Below are 20,904 nucleotides of genomic sequence, written 5' to 3' on the forward strand. Positions count from 1 at the left end.
GCTCTGGCGGGGCTGTGGTGTGTGCTTGTGGGCCCAGGATGCTGGACTGATGCGGGAGGATGAGAGGGGCTGGGGGCCTCTGGGCCGTGCTGGTCCAGGCTCTGTCTCTCTCTTACGGTTCCCATAATACCTTGTGAGGGGCAGCTCAAAGTCCATGAACCTTGTAGGGCAGACCCTGAATCTCTAAAGCTGACTTCCAGAAGCTTCCCCGAGCAGCATATGGTAGAAGAAAGAGCCCCCAACCTTTGAGGTTAGGTCCTCCTGGGCCCCAGTCTTTCTCACCCGCTTATTTTACTTCTCTGAGCCTCAGTTTCCGCATCTGTAAAATGGGGAAGGAGGTAGAACCGGGTAGCTCCTGGGGTGGTGGCAAGGATTACATTAATGCTGAAGCTTACGTAAAGCCCAGCTGTAGAACACAGCTGAGAATGGAGACTCGTGTCACTACTGTGTCACTACAGTGCTGTCATTAGCCCTGTGCATTTCGATTGATGACCTCGGAAGCCCCACAGGGGTGGAGATAGTTCAGGCCCTGGTCAGACACAGAATGTCTCAGGGGGACCCAGAAACCATCTTCTAACTCTACAGAGGAGACGAGACTTTCCAAGGTCGCACAGCAAGTCAGTGGCAGGAACAAAGTTGTCTTGCTTGTGAATCAACACTTTGCATTAAGTGCTGATTGTCGGGGAGGACCCCTCGCCCGTCGATAGGCTCAAATTCAGGCAAGTCCAGGATGATTCAATGTTCAGGTGCCCTGGTTCTTTCCCCAGTGCCGCCACCGGCTTGCTGTATGTCAGTCATTCCGTCTGTCTGTGCCTCAGTTTCCTCTTCTGCCAAGGAGGCCGTAATTGTTGCCCATTGCCTTGTTCAGAGGCAGGGCGGTTTCGATGATGGAATGACATGTCTTATGGGTGATAAAGAGGTTTTCCAACCCCCAGAATGATCCAAAGATCACCAGGGAGAAGGATGGGCTTGGAGGGACCCCTGGAGGGGTGGGGGGAGTAGGGCTGAGTTCTAAACCCCAGGACTTCGATAATATAATCCACAAGGAAGTGGGTGAGCAGCCAGCCCATTGGCTGGTCGGTAGACTGGCTCTGTGTGTGCGTGCGTGTGTGCGTGTGTGTGTAAAATGGGAGTGAGGGGTTAGGGACAGCAGGGTAGCTGTATCAGAATCACTTTGGATGGTTTGACAAGAAGGCTCATTCCGGAGTCCCTGCTGGTCATAATCCGGGAGTCAGGTAAGATTGGCTGGAGTCGGGTGCCCCCTAGTGGCTCAGGTGCAGCACAGCCTGGCTCCTGTCTTCCAGTCCAGGCCAATGGCAGCTCCAGGCATTTTGTCTGGTCCTCTGCCACGTCCGGCTTCACGTAAGGTGTCTTCTGCCACGGAATAAGTTAAAACCACCATGTGGGCCTTGCTGGGGCCCATGACCACTGGCCACTGGCTTGGGGCTGCCGCAGGACTCCTCCAGGGAAGACAAAAGGAGGGGCCCCGGACCTGTGGGATACAGATTTGGGGGTTGTGGCAAGAAGGGAATTTTCATGATTTCCGACGGGCCCACGGAGGATCTGGCTGTGCTGCGAGAGGTGCTTTTGGCTGCATGTAACAGAAAAGCAGCCTGATCACGACCTTTGGAGGCCTCAAGCCTGTAAAAATTACATGGCGTACTTCGAATGTGTGACTCAGAATAAAAACAGCACCTAAGCTGTACAACACAAAACTTGCACGTATGCTGAAATTGAAATAGGCCCTTGATTTTTTTTCTTTTGCAAAATTCTGTGTCTGTGGAGGCTTTCTCCCTCTGTCTCCCTCTGCGCTTGTCTTGTGGGCCTCCAAGAGAAGGGAAGCAGAGCACTTGATGGAATCGGTGGCTGTGAGTCAGACACTGCCACGTGGTGGCGTAACAGCAGCACGGTTCGGGACAATAGCTATGAAATCAGGTCGCTGGTTTGAATCCTGTCTCTTTCCCTTAGCATCTCAAACCAACTTGACTTCCTTTTCCAGGATGATGAATACCGTCCTCGGTTTGACCCTAAAGCCCAGCTTGGCTCCTAACCATTCTGTTGGACCCCCTACACTGCAGTTCTTAATTATGACCCCAGGTGGCGTCACTGCTCCGCACGTGAATGACCTCATAAATCAGCTCAAGGGGAGGGTGCTTTAAAAAAAAAATTCATCACCATCATTAAGGATTCACCACAATAATAACAGCTATTCTAAATTAAATATTTACTATGTGCCATGCCCTGCACTAAGCGCTTTTCTTGCATTATTTCATGTGTTCCTTACAACATTTCTGTAATTTGATACTACATTTTACAGTTAAGAAGCTAAGATTGAAAACCAGGTCTGCCTGCCTGTCTGTCTTCAGAGCCCATACTCTTAACTGTATCTTCAGTGGAGGGCTCAGAGGCTGCACTTGGCTGGCAAACTTGTTTTGGCCAGCATGGTGCTTTAAAACACATTGAACTTGAGCGCTTTTAGGCTGGGCAGCTACTCTCCACTTACCCACAGTCCTCAGCACATTGGTCCAGGAGTAAGACAGAAGTTGACGGAGGGCCATCTGGCCCTCTTCAGATTGGCAGGGCGTACCTGGGGCCGGGATCGTGAAAAAGACCCACCTAAACGTACATCACGGTGCGATTTAAAGATGTAGCCGACAAAGAGAAAATCTAAAAGCTACTAGAGAAAGGGGAGAATCCAAGCAACATACAAAACAGGGAAAAAATCCCCCAAATTGGATTTTTCAACAGCCATGCTGGAAGCTAGAAGGCAATGAAGCTATGCCTCCAGAACTGGCAGAAAAAGAGCCAGACGTCTCCCCTGGTCAAACTGTCAACCAACTGTGAGGGGAGAATAAAAGCACTGGCAGATCCACGAACTTCTTTCCCATCAACATTTTCTTAGAAGGCTACTGGCGAATGCATTCCACCGCAACAAAAGAGCAAAACAAGAAAGGGGAGTAGATGGGATCCAGAAGGAAAAAGACCCTTCCGTGGGGAAGAACAAGGGGATTTGCTTCGTAACCTTAAAAGGAGGCTTCACATGCTGGCTCTGAGGCTGCCGGGGGGGAAAGAGAGGGAGAGAGGGAGAGAGGGAGAGAGAGAGGGAGAGAGAGAGAGAGAGCAGAGATGGGGGCACCGGGTATCTGACTGTAGGCAGAGTGAGTTCCTAGTTTTGGGAGGTTTGGGGACAAATGAGGGACATGGGGAAGTTAAACACGCGAAGAACAAGACACAAACATTTGTTCAAGGGAAAATATAATGAAAGAACACAATGTGCCCATCAGTAAACATTACATAGTGATAACGTAAGTATGGAATATGGACTTAACCACACTTATTTTGGAGCTTCCTTGGGAGATCAGGGGAAGAGGAAGCAAAGAGAGAGATGTATCAATATCTTTTTTTCCCCACAAAAAGAAGTGACTAGATTCTTCAGACTGACGTGTGACCTGTAACCATGTTCCCCCGGTGACAGCTGCAGCTGGGGGCTGAGGTAGGCTCTAATATCTGCGGGGTGAGTTGAGATACAAAGGGAGGCCCCCACCCAGAGCCCACCACGCTTCCTTCCTCCTTCCGATGACCCTCCTGCAGCGGCGGGGCCTTGGGTCCACCTAGTTTGCAAGTCCAGCTCTGTCCACCTCCCTCTGCCCTGGAAGACACCCTTGGCCACCTCTCAGGGGTGGAAATGCACACTCCAGCAGCCAAGAGAACTGGCCACAAGCCCACAAAGGCCCAGGAAAGTGCAGCGTGCTGCAGAAAGGTGGAGTACTCCAGGTGGCATGCCTGCTTGGCTCCACGGACCCCCAACCTTGTAGGGAGGGCGTCAGCCAGCGCGGGACCCCAAAAGGTAAAGCCCTGTTTCCCGGCCTAATGCAGCAACTGAAAGCCCAGCCAAAGCTCCTGATACATCAGCGGTTCCTAACTGGGGTGGCTTTTCCTTCTAGAGGTCATTTGGCAATGTCTGGGGAGATTGTTGATTATCACACCTGGGAGGTAGGGGTGCCACTGTCATCTAGCAGGTATGGGCCCGCGATGTCATTAAACTCCCCACAGTGCACCGGATAGTGCCTCCCCCCGCACCCTCACCCCACCGAAAAGAATTACCCAGCCCCAGATGTGTGTGGTGCTGAGGCTGAGGAGCACGAGGGTCCATGTGTGAGCCCCAGGTGTGAGCGAGGAGGCCTCAGACTTGAGGGCAGAGTCTGACTCCGCCACCCACTTGTTCTGGGATTGACTCTTCTATCTCCCTGCCCCTCTGTCTTCCCACCATACAGTGGGGCTCGTGGCAGCCATTCCACAGTGTGGGGGTGAGAAATAAAATGGACTTGACCTGTAAAATGCCTGCCACGGAGGAGGCTCTCCGGAAGGGTTCCAGGTGCTCCGTAGCTGGGGGGTAAAGGGAGTGCATGAGTACTATTTACTATTTAAAGTGGGTAAGTCAAGCAGTGGCAGTACATGCAGATGTATTTGTTAGGTAACAGAGGGAAGAGCTGAAAGAGCTGCGAGTGCGGTGCGAGCTGGTGGGAGTCGGGGACAGCGGAGGACAGCCGTGTCGTGGTGAGCTGCATGGTCCAGCAAGTTGACTTTTTAAACTCCGCACATGTAGAGCTGAAGTTTTAAAATTGAAGTCAAGGACCTTGGACATTAACATTCTTCCTCCCGTGCAGACGCTAATTGCTGTCATAAAGCAGCATGAAATTACTGTGTTGGGTCCCACAGGCACGCTTTCACACTGCTGCGCCCTGCTGGGCCCTGTGGCTCCGGCTCCTGGGTTCCTGCCTCCCTCTCCCTGTCCCCTCCGAGGCCCTGCTCAGGGCACTAGTCAGCATTCTGAGGGGGCACTAGTCAGCTCAGGTGGCCTGAAAAGATACCACTGACCGTGGCTTCCCCAACAGAAAATGCCTCACAGTTCTGGAGGCTGGATATCCAAGATCGAGGTGCCACCAGTTTCTGGTGAGAGCTCAGGTTGCAGGTGGCTGTCTTCTCCCTGTGTCCTCACATGGCAGAGAGACAGACGGAGAGACAGACAGACAGAGACGGAGAGAGACAAGCTGCCGGGTGTCTCTTCTTATAAGAGCGTCAACACTATCATGAGGACCCACGGTCACGACTTCATCTAAACCCAGTCAACCTCCCAAAGGCCCCATCTCCAAATCCCATCCCTTTGGGGGAGATGACTTCAACCTATGAATTTTGAGGGAGACACAATTCAGTCCATAGCCGAGGGGAACAGCCAGATCCCAGCTGACCTCCATGTCCCTTCTCTCTTGACTGGCCTCCTGCCCAGTACTCTGCTGGACTCCGTCCCGTCCCTTGGAGGCAGTGTTCCATTCACGGTATCCTGGGGGCACCCGGTGTGCGTATGGTTGGGCAGAGTGAGCCAGAAGTAAACTTCGTGTTAAAGCCGCTGAGACGTCAGGAGTTGTTACTGCAGCAGACCCTAACACATCCTGACTAGTACATCAGACAAGAAACTTTCCCTTCCGGTGTGGAGATCAAATAACGACAGTAATAGTTACTGCTCTGAAACCTTTATCTGTGTTAGCCTGTGGTTACAACCCTTTGAAAAGGGGACTATTACTGTCCTCACATTACATATGAGGAGACGGAGAGGTAGGAAACTTGCCCAAGGTCATCCGATGCGTAGACAGCAGAGTTGATACTCTCCAGGGCGGGCTGTGCCCGAAGCCTACTTTCCTCCTTCCCTCCCTTCCCACCACCACCCACACAGCGCCCTCTGAGTGAGAGCTTGTCCTCCAGCATCTGGTGGGCTTGGGGTTATTAGTTTCAGGCAATTGGTGTAGGGACCAGAGCTAAGTAACAACTGATATGTTGGGCAGTTAAAAAAAATACTCTGAATCTGTAGTAGCATGTCAGATCTTTTCTGCGTGTGAGTCCTTTCAGACTTACTGGTTGTGGAAGTTTGTGTGGGCACGATTACGGCTGGGCAGTGTTAGGACTACGCACGCCTTCCTTCTGGGGTGGGCAGCTCGGCCTTTGCCCGGCTGTGCCTCCCGTGAGGACCCCGGTGCGGTTGTGGGGGGACCTGCAAGATGGAGAATCGAAGCAGGTGCCCTTTGGCCGGGAAGGGCAGGGGGTTCTGGTCCCTGGGCCGACTCCGTGGACAGCGCGTGGGCCGCAGGCAGGACCCGAGGTCCCTCACAATGTCAGTGCTCTGCCTAGGGTCCAGGCGCTACCGTGTGGCCTCAGGTGGGGCGGGCCCAGACCACAGCCTGGCCTTGGCAGATCAGGGGGGCCACGGCGGCAGTGGTACCTGGCCCCTGACAAGCTTATGGAACCTAGGGTGGCAGCTCTGGGAGCAGCTTCGGGGCCAGGCAGGGCATCTGTGGCAGAAGTCTCGGTGCTTTCACAGCGGGCGTGGCTCCTTGGGCTGTGGCCATCGCAGGACGGCCCAGAAAGCCCTGGTTTATGGGGAGGGGGTGCGGCCAGAGGGCAGGGAGGCAATGGGGTGGGGGTGGGGTGCGGGGGCTGACCGAGGACACTGTTGCAGCTGGAGCCCTGCCATAGCCTGACCCTGGGGAGCTCTGCAGTGTGTTTGGTGCCATAGAGCTGGCTGCTCCCTCATTCAGTCACTAGTTGGGGGCAGCTCTGGGGGGATGGGGCATCACCTCCCGGTCAAGGGCAATGACTAGGACAAAGTGGCAGCTGTGAACAGTGAACAGCCAACACTCAGGGACTGGGGGGTGGACATTGGCCGATAAAGGGGTCTGGGTGAGGAGCCAACAGCACCCGCTACAGTGGCGATGTTTACACTGTGGCCCCGAAATCAGCCTTCTTGTACCTCCTACTGACTGCTGGCTCTACCCCCACTCTGGGGCCAGAGGAGGCACCCACTTGGCAATCCCCTGCCATCTCGAGGCAAAGTATTTAGACTCTGCGTGGGCGTCTCTGAGCGTCCCTTGTGGCTGAGAGGCCAGCTTTGGCACGTGACATTTCCAAAGGACTCCGGAGCTCCTGGTGCCAGCTGAGGGGGGCAGGTGGCAGAGGGGCCTCTGCCTCTGATGCAGGAACCCACGGCCTCATGTGTTGTTACTTTGGGCTGCTCGGGGGTGGGGAGGGACCCCAGCGATGCAGTTTTCTCCAATGTGGAAGCTGAGGCCGAGCATCACACTGTCTGGGTTGTCACCGGGCTCCTGACAAGCTCCTCGTGGGAAGGAGATTGTCACCGCAAGAAATATTTACACTTCACGTTGGAACGATGCTCCCAACAGGAGAGCGTGTTGGCTTTTGCCTTTTGGTTTGGTTTTCATCTTTCTTTTCCCAGCAGATTGCAAAATGCCCCCCAGTGAGGAAACTGCTCACAGAGGAAGTACACCCCTTCCAGGGCTGAAGTGGGGGGGTTGCATGGTTGGAGGACCAAAGGCCCCAAGAGCTGCCTGACAGGTGGGGGCTCCTAGGTCACCTCAAAATAGCTGCATCGCGGGCCTGGCCGCGGCAGCCTCCTTCCAGCTCCTCCATACCAGGAAATTGTTACCTTTTCCAGGTACAGTCAAGAGGGACAAAATTATTACTCCTTTTTTTTTTAAAGTATCACTCCCTGTGTGGCCAGCACCCATGTCGTGCCCTTTCCAAACATTACGAGAACCCTAAGTGTTCGCACCCTTGTTTCCTCCTTCACAGAGGGCAACACCGAGGCCAGAGAGGCCCCATCACTGGCAGAGCCCCAGGGGCAGCCCAGCGGTGGGTGGGACTTGACCTGAACCCCAGTGACCTCAGGGGCGCTCTCCTGGCAAAGCCACCCCCCAGTGCCACTCTCTGGGAGGCCTGGCCCCGGCTTACGAAGCACAATAAGAGGCAGACATGTTTTCAACTTTTCAGAAGTTTTATTACAAAGACGTGTGAGAGAAGCACTGGGCACTGAGCCAGACGCTTGCCGGGGCCGGGAAACAGCTGCAGACAACACGAAGAACCCAAACCCAAACCAAACCCCGCACCACGCACACTGTCCGGAACGCTGCACTTCTGTCCTCAGGTCCTCTTCGCAGATACACGGAAGTCGTCGTGGGCCATTTCAAACAGACGGGCAGGTGGCGGGGGAGAAAAGAAGCAAGAGCCCCCGAGTGTGGCTGAGACTGCCCGGGTCCCGGCTGTGCGGATGGTGGGACGGTTTGGCAGCCGCCAGCTTTGCGCTCGTCTCCTTTCAGATCAAACTTAAAAAACATGTGCTAAGGGTCATATAAAATGCTTTTTTACCTTAAAGGAAACTACTTCTTTCCCCCACAAAATAATCTTACAGAAGTCTTCAGCACAGTTCTAAAACACGTAGTCAACTACTTACACGGAGCCAACAGTTCATAGGTTTCATAATCTCTTGTTCACACTGTAAAACCACATTTGCACACCTGTGGCTGGGCTGGCCCCCGCCCCATGCATCTGGGGGTGGGTTTCCGTTGCTAAGCAACCCCTCCAGGAGGAGCAGCCCACGTGAGTCTGGGCTGGGGCCAGAGGTCCAGACTTAGGGTTTGGTGTGCAGGACGAGAAGCAGGGTCCACAGGAACCCTGGAGCAAGCAGGTCAGGGGGCAGCAGTTTCTTGCAGGTTCTTTGGGCTGGCGGCGGGCATTGGGCTGCCTCTGCAGAGTCTGGTGAGAGGTCGAGGAAGAGACTCAGCCGTGGGGCATTAGCGTGTCACTGATCTCTCTTCGTGGGCACCCTGCTTCCTGCCAAGGCTTCTTTTCTGCTCTGGGCCCCTCCAGCAGCCTCAGGGAGGAGAGGGGAGGCGGGATTAGGTGAGGTAGAGAGCTTTATCCCGGGGGAGCAGGCTGCGGGAGAGAGGAAGGGCTGTCAGAGCTGATGTGGCCCCACAGGCATGGCGGGCTCTCAGGGGCCTGGACACTGGGCCCCAGGAGCACTAGGAGAGCTCCTCACTGGCCCTTCGCCCCCACCCTGGGCGCGGCTGCCCCTGAGGATGAATGACGGGCTGGGCTGGCCCCTCCCTGTCTCCCCCCACCCCAGGCAGAACCAAACACTCCTGCTGGAGTCCCAGCGGGGGACCACCCTGCCCTCAGTGCCAGGAGAAGGTGGCAGCAGTGTGTCTGTCCTTCTAACCACCATCACCCTCGGGGCACTATTTTCTTCTTTTTTCAGTTTTTAAATGCTAATTTTATTTATTTATTTACTTATTTATTTGTATAAATACCTTTTTAAAAATTCTGTTTTATTTTATTCTTTCCATCACCATTTATTCCCTCCATATCCTCCTCCACCTCCACCCACTCCCTTCCCCCTCTCAGGTAATTGTTTTTAGTCAGTGTTTCTTTTGTAAATTTCAAACAGAATTAAAGGTCGTCGGGTGATTTTTAAATGTTTTTATAATAGGGCACGCGTTTGTGAAAACACAGATGACCCTCGGAGGCACTATACTAAGTGAAATGAGCCAGACAGGGAAACACAGGTATGATATGATCTCGCTTATATGTGGAATCTAAACAGACCCCCTCCCTCCCACCACCACTAAAAGCCCCAGTTCAAAAACACAGAGAGCAGACGGGTGGGTGCCAGAGGCAGGCGCTGGCGGTGGGCAGAATGGTGAGGGGGCCAAAAGGTACAAACTCCCAGCTGTAAAATGCATGGGTCCTTGGGAGTGACGTCCGGCACAGTGACTGTGGTTGACAATACCGTATTGCGTATTTGAAAGTCACTAAGAGAGTAAATCTTAACAGTTCTCACCCAGGAAAAAAGCTGTAACTATGTGTAGGGACAGTGTCAACTGGACTTATTATGGTGATCACTTCAATATATGTCTACATATCAAATCGTTATGCCGTACACATGAAACTAACGTGTTCTCTATCGGTGACATCTCAGAAACAAACGCATAGCACAGGGCGCTGCTGCGGTCTGAGCTCCCTGTGAGGGAAGGCTCGGGCATGCTGTGATGGTCCATTGAAGACCTCCCCTCCCCACTCTGACTTTGGGGGAGGGCTGCAGTGGAGGTGTCTGTACCTGCTCGGGGTGTGGGGGAGACAGGCCCTGCTGAGATGAGTCTGCCCTCTCCCCAGGCACGTCAGAACGGGGGCATGTGCCATGTCTGCTTGCTCACTGTCACCGGTTGGCTTGGCAGGGCGAGGAGCGGGGAGGCCGACAGCTAGGGCTGGGGCAGCAGGCACTGGCAGTGGACATGGCCCCACGTTCACCTAATCATCCATCCCGTCTCTTTCCCACCCCTCATTCCACGACTAGCCAGCTGCCACCGTGGCTGGGGTGAGGACCGACCTACAAGTGCTGATGCCACACTCCCCGCTGGGGTAACTGCTGTCCCAGTCTCCGCCGTTCGTGGGGTTGGATGGGCCAGGAGAGCGGGATCCGGAACCGCTGGGGAACTCGGAGATGTGAGGGAAGTCCTGCCGAGGGGAAGGAGGAGGCAGGTGAGCAAAGGAGAGAGAACGGGGTGTGTGTCTCAGGCAGTGAGGGTGGGGGACAGGGACTGCGTGCACCCAAGGTGTTCACAAAGCCTCATCTTCTGGCTCACACACAATCTCCACTGGGCCTGAATGCTTCTTCCTTTTCCCCATTTGAAAACTTCTATATGGTCTTAGCTGCGTCAGGGGGTGAAAGAGTTTGCTTTCAGTGTTTTTCCTTTTTGGAGACTCAGTTTCCCAGTCTGTAAAATGGAGTTACTGGGCTGAGTGACTCATGTAAGTCCTGGAAGAGTGTCTGTGGGAGCATTAGTGGGCTCAGGCCTCAAGGGCTCTGGGGAGATCTGGGGCCGGGCTGACGGAGCAGAAGGCGCAGTGGCCACAGCCCCTCAGGCTGGACGGCAGCAGAAAGACGATGAGAGAAGGAGGGCCTGGAATATGCTAAGAATCTGAACAATCCGTCTGGCACTTGTCAACTCTTTGCTGCAGCCAGGGCGTCTCAGACAAGGTGTGCCAGACCCAGTTCATTGACATGGTAGCTGAGGCTCAGAGAGGCCAGGCACCTGGGCTGAGGCCACACAGCTAGTGAGTGGCAGGAACTGAATTTAAAACCCCATGCAGCCTCCCTCTCCACAAGGGGTCCCAGAAGGGCCATGCCTACTCAGCCCTGCTCACCTGCGGCCCTGGAGGTGAAGGGCTCATAGCCAGCTGCACCTGGAGTGCCATGGGAGTGGGCAAGACTGGAGCCTGGGGGGCTGGGGACATGCTGACAGGTGGGCTGAGGAGGGCGCCCTGGGCGTGGGGGGGCAGTGGCAGCTGCTGGTGCAGTGGGGGGCTGAGTGGGAAGGAGGGTGGTGGCGGGGGGGATGCGCTGAGGCCTGGCAGCAGTGACTTGGAGCCCAGTGTCCGGGCGAGGCTGGCGGGGGTGGCCCCGCTGCGGAAGGCCTGCAGGTCCGAGGGCGTCAGGAAGGAGGCCAGGCCTGGCATGGCGTACATGGGCTGTTTGGGCGGCAGCATTTTGGCCGGCGGGTTGGCCTGAGTGCTCTTGGTCTCGCTCTGGTCCGGGGAGCTCTGGAAGGAGACAGACACCAGTCACTCCGGAGAAGAGGGTGAAGATGGTGAAGCCAGAACCTGGGCTATGAGACTGGGTGGCTCTGCAACCTGCTGACAGGGCCCCTGGTCCTCTATTCATGCTCCTTCCCAGCCTCTGTGCCTTTGCATGTGCTGTGCCTGTGACTTGCAGCACCCTCTCAGCCTGGCCCTTTGTGGTCTAACCCAGATGCCATGTGCTCTGTAGCAGCCCGGACAACACCCCTGCCCCACGGGGGCTGCCTGGCCACTGCCACCCTGAGCCTCCTCACTGCTGGTGTTGACGAAGGAGGCAGGTAGTGCGGTCAGGACCACAGGCCAAATGTGAAGAGCAGCCAGACTGGGTTTGCCTCCTCGTACAGCCACCTAACACGCTGGATAATTTGAGGCAAGAAGCGTAACCTCTCTGAGTTTTCAGTTCTTGTTAGAAGAATGAAATGAAACAAGATACATGTAAAGAGGCCAGTGTGAGGCCGGCACACAGAAGGTGCACTGGAGAAATGACCACAGTATCTGTCCTTTCCCGTGGGCCTAAGTGCCTGCTCCGCCCCTCGGTGGTCCCACTATGCCTAGAGTCCAGGGGTTACCTTGGAAACCAGGCTAGCCCTGTAGGCTGCCAGAGCCTTCAGGTATTCCTTTTTCGCTGCTTCGGTCTTCCTCTTGTAGGCCTGAAAGATCCAAGATGTGAGCAGCTTGGGGAGAGGTTACATGGTCAGCCGGAGGTCACCCCACTGCAAACTGGCCTTTGCCTATGAGCTATTTCTACTCCCTATTTCCCCGGGAGGCCACCGAGACAGGGCCGCAGGCACATGGTCAGTGGGATAGGAACGCTCTGGCCTGGAACCCAGACTTTGAGAGCTGGGGGACAAGATGGTTCTCGTTTAACAAACAAATGAGGAAGCAGAGGCCCAGAACAGTTAAGTCGCTGGAGAACACAGCTGGAAAACAGCAGCATCGCAAAGAACCTCACTTCCCATCTTACAGATGGGCAAACTGAGCCCAGTAAAGACCTCTGCAGGAGCCTCCAATTGCAGAGGCTGGGCCTGGTTCTGGACCTTCCAAGTCTGTCGCTGGCTCTGGGACCCCAAAGCTTTGGGGGGATGGCCCAGAAAGGGATGGAGATTCACCTGCTTCTGCTCCTCTCCCAAGCTGTCCCACATGGAGGCCACGATTTTGGACACATCCCCGAAGGTGGCGCTGGGGTTCTGCCCCTTGATGGCGGCCTGAGTGTCTCTGAAGAAGAGCGCGTAGGCTGACACTGGCTTCTGCGGCTCATTGGGGTCCTTCTTCTTCTTCTTCTTTGGGTTCTTGGCCTTTTTTCCTGGGTCAGCTGAGGGTCTCTTCTCTCCCGACATCTGCCCGGGTGAGAGGAGTCAGAAAGCCTGAGACGCCCAGGGACCCTTGCCAAGGCGGACCCACCCCTGCCTCAGGCAGAGCTGAACTCTCCTCAGCAGGCCTACCCCCCCACTGGTCAGGCCCTGCTCACACACAGGCACTGACCGTGCCAGGAACATGGGCAGCTGCGGCCACACTGTTGGGGTAACCACTCCCTAGGTAGGGGAGGCAAAGGACAGGCAGACAAGACAGACAGACATACACACACATCCTGGAGAGGAGCCCTGGGCTTTTTCGTTTAACGCATTAATGACAATCAGCACAATGGTAAAGCCGATCCAAAGAAATAGGTAGAGAAACTGGTTAATGCCCTAGAGAGTAATAAAGCTATCACTTTTAGGGCTTAATTTTATCTTTTCTACTGGACACAAGTCATTTGTATCTCTACAGGGAAAAATTAATTCGCCTTGTAATCAGGTAAAAATCATTTACATCTCTATCACCTTTTCCCCAAGTTAACCTTTACGGGGTATAAAAATCTCCTGATCAATAATGAAGAATGAATCAGAATAAAGTCAGTTAACTGCTCTGTGCCTCAGTTTCCCCATCTGCCAGTGGGAGAGGATAATGGCACCTACCCCAGAGAGTTGTGATCAGGATTACGTGCACTGGTACTTATTACGTGCTTAGAACACTGGCCCTGTTCTAAGGACTGTTCCCTGTTCTAAGGACTGTTCCCTGTTCACGGGAACTGTTGTAGAAGTGTTTTTCTAAATGAAAAATAAAATAAAAACCACCCCTGCCTGGTCTACGGTGGAGACCAAGTTACCGTGGTGATGGAGCTGGACCAGGACTCAGGGGCGCCCACCCCAGTCAGGGTCTCTGCTAGATGGTGCGGGCACCGCGGCCACTGCCCAGGCCTCTGCGGGGCACCATGTGGAAGGGGTGGGAGGCCCCCGTGAAGAGGAAAGAGGCCCAGGAGGCGTGGGCTCAAGACTTGATTCTGCCACTAGCTCATGGGGACATTCCTGACAAGCATGTCCTGGCTCTCCCGGGTCTCTGTTTTCCGTCCCAGTTAAAGAAGATGCTCTCCAACAGAAAGGGAGATTTGGTCAGCATCAAGAAAGGGTCAGAGGCTGGACAGCTCACCCTGACTTGTGATTGAAGAGGCTGGACCACCACTGCCTCCAGCGGAGGGGTCCTTTTTAGAGCCCCAACAGAGGTCCGTGCTGCCCAGGGGCGCCCTCTGCTGGACCACACCTTTTTGTCAGAATATTTTCTCCTAAAAGGCCACAGTGGCCATGAGACGAGACCCCTTGAGGTTGCCCATGCCATGAATGCCACTGGAATGACCCACTAGCCATTTAGGAATAAGACTCCATTCTTTTCCAGAATTTTCTTCTTCCTTGTTTTCTAGCAAAGGGTACAGTCACACCCTGTGAGTCTTCTCTAGAGGTAGGTGATGGCCATTCCATGCCTGACGGTAGGGCATCCTAAGTAAGGCTTTGTATCTCCACTCTCCCACCTACCTTGAAATGAGCTTCTGACTCCTCCTCCTGAGTAGAGCTGGAGGGAGAAGGGGTCGCCGACTTGCTCCCTGGGGGCGATGGGGAGCTGTGGGCCAGGCCGCTCCGGAGGCCCATCTGAGAGATGAGCTGGGACTGGCTGAGGGCACTCATGTGTGTGGCCAGCATTGCTGGGCGGCCCAGCAGGGGCCCTGGGCGTCCCGAGTCGTAGGCAGCAACCTCCGAGTGGACCATCTCCTGGATCTGAGAGAGGAGGGCAGGGCATTTTTCAGTTAGAAAGGCCCCGTCCAGCCCCCCCATCACATGCGCTTTGCAAGGCCCAGGGGTGGGCATGTCGGTGAAAAGCGGGAAGGTGACAACGGCTCCCTCGTTCTGAGCTGTGGTTTCCCCCCGGGGGTCCCTGATAGGTGAGGACCCCCACCGCTCCAAGCCCTGCAGGGTTCAGTGCGCCTGTGGGGAGACCCAGCACCTTGGGAGTTTGCCATTCTGTTGACATTCAACATGGACAGACGGTCAGGATTCCAGGCCTGGCTGCAGAGCTCAGGCCAGCTGAGAATGGATCCTTTTGTAATACTGAGTCTTTCCTCCTGGAACGCGGTATGTCTCTGCTTTTATTCACTACGCAGCATGAGAGCAAAGAGCACAGACGCTGGAAGCCAACTGTGTTTTGAATCCTGGTTCAGTCACTTATAAGCTGAACTTTATAAGCTGAACTGGGTGACTTTACCCAAGTTATTTAACCTCTCTGTGCCTTGGTTCTTCATCTGAAATGTGTAGATAATAGTTAAACCTACCTTCTAGGACTGTTAAAGATTAAATGTGCCTAGCACATAGTAAGTCCTATATTGTATAAGGGTTTGTTAAATACGTAGAATAAATAAATCTTATAATAAAGTTTTGCATTTTTCTTCCTGTAGCTCAGTAGTTTTCTTACTAACTATTCACTGTGATATTTTCTAGCTGGTTATTTTTGGAATATAAGAAAGCTGCTGACTTTTACATATAGGCATTTCTCATACTAACTACATATTTAGAATGGTGCATACTTTTTACTTAAACATCATCTATAGATACACTGTTCAGCGAGGCGTACCGCTTTGCATATCCTTTCAATTATTTTTATTTTCTCTGCATCTGTGGTTATTTTCTCTTTCTAATTTCTCATGTCAAGTATCTGTGTTTTTCTCTCACTTTTTCTTCATTAGGCAAGCTCATGGGTTTTCTATTTTATGATGTGGGATATTTTCTTCTCCTCAAAAGAATCAAATCTGAATATGTTTTAAAGACTTATTTATTTACTTGTCAGAGATAGAAGGGAAGGGAGGGAGAAACACTGATGTGTGAGAGATACATCGATTGGTTGTTTCTCACACGCTCCCAACTGGGGACCTGGCCTGCAAAACCCAGGCAAATGCCAGGACTGGGAATCGAACTGGCGACCTTTTGGTTCGCAGGCCAGCACTCAATCCACTTGACCACACCAGCCATGGCAAATCTGAAATTTCTTGTTCACCCTCCTGCTTCTCTGTTTTCTATTTCTTCAATATCATTTTAATCTCTCTTGATTTGTTTCTCTGATTTTTAAAGATTTATTATTGTTGCTTTCCTCTTACTTCTGAGTTGTAGTTTTAATTCAGTTCCCTCCACAGGGCTCCTCATCTTTCAGGTCTTAACTTGAATGCCACTTCCGCAGAGACACCACCTCCCCTGACCACTTTGTCTAAAAATCCTGACCCCCGACCACTGCTTTCTGTCATCATAGGTGGTTCCCATCTTTCTTTCAGGCTGCAGTTATTTTGTTTGTTTATCGTCTCTCTTCCCCTCCTTGAGCAGAAGGCTCATTCACTATTGTATTCCGAGTGTCTTAGGTAGCGCCTGGGACACAGGAGGTCAGCATTTTAAAAATATTTGTTAAAGGATGGAAAAAGGAAGGGAGGAGAGGATGCCACTCCTGGTAGGAAAATCTCCCCAGCTGCCTCTTTTCCTGAAAATATGGGGGAATGCGAGGTGTTCACAGCAACAAAGGGGGCAGAATCGGTGAGGCCCGCGGCGGATGTGGCATTGTCGGCTCTCTCGCTTCCTTCTTTGAATCAGACTTGGGGCAGAACACAGTCGTTCCCCACGGGATCGACAGCCTCCGAAGAGCTTATGAGCCGGAGGGACCCGGTCTTGTCTGCATATTTTTTTTTTCTCGAGTTTCCTTTATCTCCAAGCAAAGAAAGCATAAACACCACAGATAATCAAAAAAACCAAAAACCAAAAAACAACAGAAAGTACAGAATAAAATGACAGAATAAATAAGGATAAGTGAGGAAAATAGTTGTCAAAGTATGTATAACAATATTGTTTAAAAATCAGGAAAACGAATCCAGTCATATTTATTTTAAAGATAGTATTTGTTCATAGATGTTGAGCTTATTGTTTTTGCTTCCTTGACTCCCCACATCTTTCCTTTGCTGATCAAGTTTTATCCAGTGTTTTTATGCTATTGCACTATACCTCTGAGTCCTTATGCAAAAAAATAAAAATAAAAATAAGCTTTTAATTTTTCTCCCGTCAGTGGTTTCTATCCCACATTATTTGTTCCGTTAAATAACTTATTTCAATCATCATTTTGACAGACGCATTAAGTTTCATACTGCAGTCGCAACGGTACTTAGACATTAAGTGTAGGTTTGCTGTTTTCATTGCCCACCCACTGGTTTGTACGCCAGGCACTGCCCACGCTTGCCTGCTTCCTCCGAGGCAGGGGCGAGATGTCACTGAACACCCCTCACACTCTGCCGGTGGCCCCGGAATGTCTCTCCTGGAGGCTCACTGTGTTCCCTCATTGAAGCCTCTGCCTCAGTTCCAGAGGGTCCAGAAAGTTCTCCTTAATCTCCCAGCACGATCAGATCCCGTAAGAAAATTATCACGCCATGGACCAGCACTTTACAATCCCTTCCACGGTCTCAGAGTAGCTGATTCTAAGAGGTAACAGCCCTGTCTTGTAGAAGATGCTAAAAATAGTAATAAGAACACTCAGTATTATATTTAGTGAGGCTCACTATGCTATGGCACTTCCTGAAGAAATCTTTGACATAACACTATTACCGCCCCCATTTTACAATAAAGACACCAATACTCAGAAAGGTTAAGTGACTTTCCCAAGGCCACACAGCTAGGAAGTGAACAAATCAGAGTCCTGGCTCTTTCGCAAGACTATCTTTTCACTGCACCCACATGGATCTCACTGGCTCTGACACGGGTGAAAGGTCATGAACCTGCTCTCCCAGGGCAGCTGTGAGGGTCCAAGGATGAGATAACTTGGTACACAGTCCGGCACATAGTAGGTGTTTGACACAGGAAGGTTTCCTTTCCTTCACTCCCTCATGAACTTGCTGAAGGTATGAGCTTGAACCGAATCTCAAATAGGCCAAGAAGAGGTCACAAACAATGGAAGTTTATGGAATATGAGAGAAGAGGGAAACCAGGAAAGCTCCAACGGCAATAAAAATTACAGGGGTGTTTCACAAACATTGGTTACATTTTTTAAGTCAGTCAATTACTGGCAAACTTCTATAAAGGGTCAGATATAAAATACAGTATTTTAGGCTTTGGGGCCAGATGGTCTCTGTCATAACTACTCAACTCTGCTGTTGTAACACAAAAATCAGCCCGTAGGCAATACATAAATGAATGGGTGTGGCTGTGTGCCAATAAGACTTTATTTACACAAACAAGCAGAGGGCCAGATTTGGCCCACGGCCATGGATTGTCATCTCCTGTGTCCGCTGAATGTTTTTAAAGGGAAAGAAATACTGATAGAAGCACTGCCCTTCACTTGGCAGTTTCTGTCTGCCGGGCACTGGTCTCTGACCACTTTCATTCTCACTCAGGCACTGGGGGGGTTGGGGGGAGGCGGGTTTGTTATCAGCATTTTACCGAGGAGGAAGCTGCGGTTCAGAAAGGGAAGTAGCATGCCCCAGGTCTTCAGAGATGGGATTCAATCAAGGTCTGCCTGAGCCCCTCACCCGTGTCCTCAGGCACTCTATCACCAGGTATGCTGTCCCTGGCCACACCCCGCCCCAGCGGCCACCAGCCAGGCTATGGCTCCGCCTCCCACCGCAGCCTCCCTTTAAAACCAGAAAGGCCCAGACCGGTGACAGAGATTGGGCAGCTGGCTGCTGTCCTCCAAATCTGAGCATCCACTGCTGTCGAGCCTCCTTCTCACGTCCCTGATGGGGCCTCCGCCTTGCCCTGCCCTCATCAGAGCCACCCCAGGTCATTTTACTTCCCTAATCCTCCCGGGTCCCCAAGACCACTCCTGTTACTCATTCACTCACTCCTTCCAAAAACCTTCCCCGAGGGCTCTTAGGCCTGAGACCCTGGGCTCGATGGAGGAGACCGAGATTAGACCGAAAGCGCCAGATCTTAGTGCGCAGTCTGACGGAAGAGGGAGAGGTGCGCCCGTAGTTTTAACCAGTGCAGTAGCACAGGTGTTCGCGGGGACGTGGGCCAGGCAGAAAGAGGCCCTTCCGAGGCCCGGAGAGCCAGAAAGCCTTTCCTTGGGAGGACACTCTGTGCTGACTCTTGAAGGAGAAGCTTGCAGAAGACAAGTGGGAGTGTGGAGGGCATTCGCTGGAGCAGGAGCGCATGCAAGGGCAGAGAGGCCTGGGGCAATGGGGTGGTTAATTTTACGTGTCAACTTGACTGGGCCACGGTTGCTGACACGTGGTCAAACACTATTTTGGGCATGTCTGCGAGGGCGTTTCTGGATGAGTTTAACATTGGGATTGACGGACTGAGCAAAGCAGATTGCCCTCCCCAGTGTGGGTGGGCCTCAGCTAATTAGTTGAAGACTTGACTAGAATGAAAAAGCTGAGTAAGAGGGAACTTCTTCTGCCAGACTGCAGGGACTTTGGTCTTCTCCTTCCCTCTGGCCAGACTGCAGAATCAGCTCTCCTGCATCTCCAGCTTGCTGACTGGAGATCTTGGGACTTCTCAGCCTCTGTGATCACATGAGCCAATTCCTTCTAATATCTACCTATCTGTCTATCTGTCTGTCTATCCCACCAGTTCTGTTTCTCTGAAGAACACTCCCTAAAACGAGTGGCGTGAGGAGCTCTGCAAGCTGCCCATCACAGCCTGGCACAGACGGAGTGTCAGGAGGAGTGGGAGTAGGACAAAGGGCCGTCAGACGTTGTTAGGACTCCGAGGGCCCGTGTGTCTGGCCGAGGTGGAGGGGCAGTGCCTGCCAGTGTGAAGGGGCTGGCCGCAGGCTTTAGGCAGATGAGGAAGCCGTGGGCAGTTCTGGGATCCGCAGCAGAACCACCCCCCTGGGGAAAGTTGTCTCAGGGCCCGAGGAAGAGTCCCTGGACTCTGAGGAGCAGCGGAGACCCTGTGTGTCACCTTCCTCTGGCCACTGTAACACATGAGCACAAGCAGTGGCTTCAAAGAACACAAACTTGTTATCCTCCAGTTCTGCAGGCCAGAAGTCCGAAGTCAGTCTCACGGGGCTCCAAGGGCGACTCTCTCCCCTTGTATTTTTTTTGGGGGGGGGGGAATGGATGCTGTTCTTACGTTTTTCTCGTGGCTCCGTATCACACAGCCTTTTCCTTCTCTGCTTCCATCATCACATCAGCTCCTCCAGGTGTTAGACTCTCCAACACCCCTTGTAGGAGTTGTGGGTACATCACGGAGCCCACCCAAATAACCCAGGATAATCTCCCCGTCTCAAGATTTCAACTTAATCTCATCTGCAAAATCCCTTTTGCTGTGTAAGGTAACATACTCGTAGGCTCGGGGGATTAGGATGTGGGGGACATCTTGGGGGGCTTATTCAGTCCACTGCACCCCAGGTGTCCCTCCCCACCCACAACAACCTTCCCAGGGGTACACTGCTCTCTGAGGTTTCCCTGGGCTCGAAGAGGCAACTATTTGAAAAGTATTTCCTTTTAGGAAGAAAAATTCTAGCACAAAAGAAGAAAAAAGAAAGCCAATAGGAAGCCTTCCCCAGTGCGGTCCCTCGTCCGGACTCCTTGTCAGTAAGTATTTCTAATAAACTTTCATGCCTGGCAAGATATCCTTTGCGCGCTGACAAATTCCTCCTGAAATTTGAGATGTCTTGTTCAGAATAATGGTTACAGTGTGCAGGTGCCCAGCTGCTCGTGTAAGATCAGCAAGCATTTAATTGAAACAAACGACTATAATAATAGTACATTATCCCTGCAGGCCAAGCGCCATCCCAGTTTTAATTATTGAGTTAAGCGTCGGACTAATTCATCCTTTAAAGCTGCAGCCCCGTTCCTGGTTACGCTGATCATCTTGTTATGAACATGAAGTGGGGAAGGCTGTAAATGCAAAGCCATTTGTCCCCTTCTGGCTGGTGTCGTGTTTGAAGAGAGGTTTGCGGACACTGCACCGAGATTCTGGCTCAGGGTGTGAGATTTCTGCTCCGGTTGGGGTGGGGGCTGTGGTCCTTACACTTCCCATCCCTGGCATGCTCTCACTTCTCTGCTCAGAGCCTGCACTAGCTCCCTACTTCACTTTGAGGAGAAGAGGAGAAGCCTAAGTCCTTACTAAACCACAGACCCTA

At 52.6% G+C, this 20,904-nt stretch overlaps 1 protein-coding gene across 4 annotated transcripts in view; it reads right to left on the reverse strand.

The window, feature by feature from the left end:
* Positions 1 to 7,824: 7,824 nt before the first annotated feature.
* TOX2 (TOX high mobility group box family member 2) overlaps positions 7,825 to 20,904 on the reverse strand; it is a 107,041-nt gene continuing 93,961 nt past the window's right edge. For 3 of the 4 annotated variants that reach the window (XM_053926880.1, XM_045195012.3, XM_024559585.4), the window contains exons 4-9: positions 14,331 to 14,570; positions 12,594 to 12,821; positions 12,054 to 12,134; positions 11,053 to 11,448; positions 10,235 to 10,362; positions 7,825 to 8,781 (exon numbers count right to left, since the gene is read on the reverse strand). In XM_053926880.1, coding sequence (XP_053782855.1) covers positions 8,745 to 8,781; positions 10,235 to 10,362; positions 11,053 to 11,448; positions 12,054 to 12,134; positions 12,594 to 12,821; positions 14,331 to 14,570 — 1,110 coding nt within the window. In that variant the 3' untranslated portion in view covers positions 7,825 to 8,744. The remainder of the gene's footprint in view (positions 8,782 to 10,234; positions 10,363 to 11,052; positions 11,449 to 12,053; positions 12,135 to 12,593; positions 12,822 to 14,330; positions 14,571 to 20,904) is intronic. The other variant, XM_053926881.2, reaches the window with a different exon arrangement.

The sequence above is a fragment of the Desmodus rotundus genome, chromosome 6, assembly GCF_022682495.2.
Source record: "Desmodus rotundus isolate HL8 chromosome 6, HLdesRot8A.1, whole genome shotgun sequence".
In the NCBI taxonomy this organism is placed as follows: domain Eukaryota; kingdom Metazoa; phylum Chordata; class Mammalia; order Chiroptera; family Phyllostomidae; genus Desmodus; species Desmodus rotundus.